General features: G+C 37.4%; 1 protein-coding gene across 1 annotated transcript; it reads left to right on the forward strand.

Annotated features, from left to right (window-relative positions):
- The first annotated feature begins 1,894 nt into the window (after positions 1-1,894).
- On the forward strand, positions 1,895-3,710 carry LOC122083082 (S-adenosyl-L-methionine:benzoic acid/salicylic acid carboxyl methyltransferase 3-like). Its single transcript, XM_042650760.1, has 4 exons — positions 1,895-2,049; positions 2,132-2,536; positions 2,616-2,873; positions 3,028-3,710. Exons 1-4 carry the CDS (start codon positions 1,975-1,977, stop codon positions 3,316-3,318), a joined length of 1,029 nt encoding a protein of 342 aa, XP_042506694.1. The 5' UTR covers positions 1,895-1,974; the 3' UTR covers positions 3,319-3,710.

Genomic DNA, 3,710 nt, shown 5'->3' on the forward strand with positions numbered 1-3,710 from the left:
CTACAAGATTATTCATGAGGTTAACATTTTGCAGTTTACATAGCAACCCTTAAAATTTCATTTTCAACTATTATTTGATAAAAAAAAAAAAAAAAAAAAAAAAAGCTACTCCACCCCCCTCCCCCTCTCTTCCCCCAAAAAAATGCTATATATATATTGGCTACAAAACAAGCCACACACTCTGGATTTACATAACAAATATTTAATTTTATCAAATTTGTTTATTTATTTTTTATTATTATTATTTGTTGGTTTTTCTGGGTTTGTTCCAATGTTTGATTTTTATTGGTCAGTTTTGAATCTTTTAGGCTATGTTTGGTAGCCAATAGAAGAAAAGAAAAGAGAAGAAACGAAAAGAAAAAAGAATCTATAAAATAAAAGAAAAGAGAAGACAAGAAAAGAGAAGAAAAGAAAAGAAATGGTGAGAAAATAAAAAGAGTATGTATGTTTGGTTACCAAGAGAAGAAAATAAAAAAATAAAAAAATAAATTTTTTTTTTGAATTTTAGGAGAGAGACGGAAATCATTGTGTAATCATTCATTTTTTGTCTTATTATGTCTTCAAAATTTCTCATGTTTTCTTGTGTTTTTTGGGAGAGTAAAAGAAAACTTCACAATTGCCAAAATGAATTTTGAATTTGAAAAGTAAAATATTTTCCTGGGTGAAGACATACCAAGTGCAAAGAAAAATTCTTCACCTAAGAAAAAAATACAAAAAGTGTATTTTTTTCCTTTTCTTTTCTTTTCTTTTCTTCTCTTTTCTTGGCTACCAAACACAGCCTTAATGGTTTTTTAAAAAACAAAATCATTAACGAATTAATTGTAGAAAATATCTGGTACCATGTTCGATGGCTTATGCATGGCTGACGACATCCCTTTGGCTACGTATATAAGAGGAGTAGAGGGCGTCATGGGATATTGATATTCCATAAGCTCACACAGAAATGAATGTAGTTAACTAAAGTTCTCTACATGATTGGAGGAATTGGAAACACAAGCTACGCTACAAACTTGCTACTTCAGGCATATATAGTAACAAGGTACATATAACATGGGGAAGTGCGGTATTAATTAAAAAAATAATAAAAAAATTTTAAAAAAAAGGACAAGTGTGCATACACTAGGGTCAATGGGAGTGCACATGAAGGTATTTATAGAGACATCATTTTTCATTTAATACGAGGTGGGCCGATCATTTTGTCTTCCATGTGTTTAGGTGTAAGGGCCACACTCCACCATTGAAATCATTTTCCCATATAATTACTATCCATCTCCGTGCCTATGCTTATTTTTTCACCAAGACCAAAAACCTATTAGTGATTGTTTGTGCTTACTTCTAAATTTTCACAGAAAAAAGTATCAATTAACAACCATCATGAAGCCCATAATGGAGTAAGACTACAAACCCTAGCCTTTTTCAGAAATTGGCATTTGAGAATAGACCCGACAATTACCCAAAGTAAGTGTATATGAAAATGAAAATCTAGAATGATGCAGATGTGAAAATTATAAACAAATTAATAATCACACAATGCAAAATAATTTACGTGATTCAACAAGTTGTCGGCATCCATGGTGAAATGAGACTACTTCACCATCAAAGCCCCAATAATGAAGATAAACGCGCCTCTAAACAAAATTCAAGTGATAGAAAATCAAAACAATATTCTACCCCCCCAAATGGGTATTCCAAAAGCCCTTAGATATGTCTATCCATACAAAGGTTCCAACTTCATACTTTCTAGCATGTGGTTTTAAATCCTCGCAGTAGGAAATATCTGGTATTATTGGCATTGGCTCACACATGGCTGCTGACGACATCCCTGCACATGGCTCTGCCTATATATATAAGAGGAAGTCTTGGGACATTGAGATTCCATAAACTCAGAAGCAGCAATATTCATCAACCCCACGTAGACTTCTAAATTCCCAAGTCTCAAGTAGATTGAGTGAACTTGAATCCAACAATTTAGAAATGGATGTGACTAAAGTTCTCCACATGAAGGGAGGAATTGGACACTCGAGCTACCATACCAACTCGCTGCTTCAGGTATATAACTTTTGTAGCTACCTTTCTCTGTACCTGCTTGTAGTGTTTGTCTGTTCTCATCACTTCTACTCAATTCTCACAGAAAAGGGTTATCACGATCACGAAGCCCATAACAGAGGAAGCCATTCTTGATCTCTATTCAACCAGGTTGCCTAAAAAGCTGGCCATCGCGGAATTGGGTTGCTCTTCTGGACCCAATACCTTATTTGTGGTTTCCGTGCTCATTGATGCCATCAATAAGAAATGTCGCCAGCTCGAACGTCCATGTCCAGAGTTTCAAGTGTTCCTGAACGACTTACCAGAAAACGACTTCAACACCATCTTCCGGTCTCTTGCCCATTTCTGTGGGAAACTAAAGGAGGAGAAAGGAGATGACTTGGGGCAATGCTTTATCTCAGGAACTCCTGGTTCCTTCTATGGTAGGCTCTTCCTAAGAGAGAGTATCCACTTTGTTCACTCTTCTTATAGTCTCCAATGGCTATCTCAGGTTAGTTTCTTCTGGTCTATTTCTTCATCACTCTTTTTCTTTTTGTGGGCAAGAGATGAATCGTATCAATGCTTCTCAGGTTCCTCAAGGGCTCGAGAGTAGTAACAAGGGAAACATTTTCATCTCAAAATCAAGCCCTCCATGCGTGCTCAAAGCTTACTATGAGCAATTCGAGAGCGATTTCTCAGAATTTCTGAGGTTACGTTCGGAAGAATTGATCCTTGGAGGCCGTATGGTACTAACGATTCTGGGGAGGAGAAGCGCAGATCCCTCCAGTAGAGAGTGTTGTTACATATGGGAGCTCTTGGCCTTGGCACTCGGTGACATGGTCTCGGAGGTAGTTTGTTAGTTGGGCCCAATCGGGAGTGATCTTTTTAATGGGTTAATGGGCTTCAGTTAACCGTCTTAAAGTGTAAAATGTCGTTTGAACTTCTTTACATAAACTATTACATACTAATTTCATATAAACATTTTGATCTGGGCTTATGCAGGGATGGATCGAGGAGGAGAAGGTCGACTCTTTCAATTTGCCTCTTTATAGTCCATCCCTTGAAGAAGTAAAGTCTGTGATATTAAAGCAAGAATCCTTTGGCATAAATCGGCTGGAGATTTCAGAAGTAAACTGGAGTACGGAAGAAGACTTGAATAGTGGTATGAGTGAGGAGGGATTTTCGTTTGATAAACAAAGTATTGGGCACAATGTGGCAAAGTACATGCGAGCTGTGTCAGAGTCGTTGATTGCTAGTCACTTTGGGGATAGCATAATAGAGGAGTTGTTCTAGAGGTATGGGGAGATACTCGTCGGCCGCATGTCGAAGGAGCAGACCAAGTTCATCAATGTCGTCGTCTCCATGACAAGGAGAGGATGATCGATGAGTTGATAAAGACAGGCCATCTCTGTTCATCCATTATTAATTATCATTTCCATGACAAAGAAGATATATATAGGTTGACGAAGATGTCCAATATGGTATTAGTGAGATGGAGTGGTGTGGTAATTACCTGAAGGGGAGAGGAACCAAGGTCTTCTTGTTGGCTATAAAAGCATGTAATAATGAGGTTGGAGGCGTTCCCCACACCCCTTAGATAGTGTGAGATTGTGACAGGAGGTCATGATACGGAACGATCCAATCTCTGTATTAATGAGAGGCAGCCGATTATTGAAATACAAAAA

The sequence above is a fragment of the Macadamia integrifolia genome, chromosome 7 (assembly GCF_013358625.1).
Source record: "Macadamia integrifolia cultivar HAES 741 chromosome 7, SCU_Mint_v3, whole genome shotgun sequence".
Taxonomy (NCBI): domain Eukaryota; kingdom Viridiplantae; phylum Streptophyta; class Magnoliopsida; order Proteales; family Proteaceae; genus Macadamia; species Macadamia integrifolia.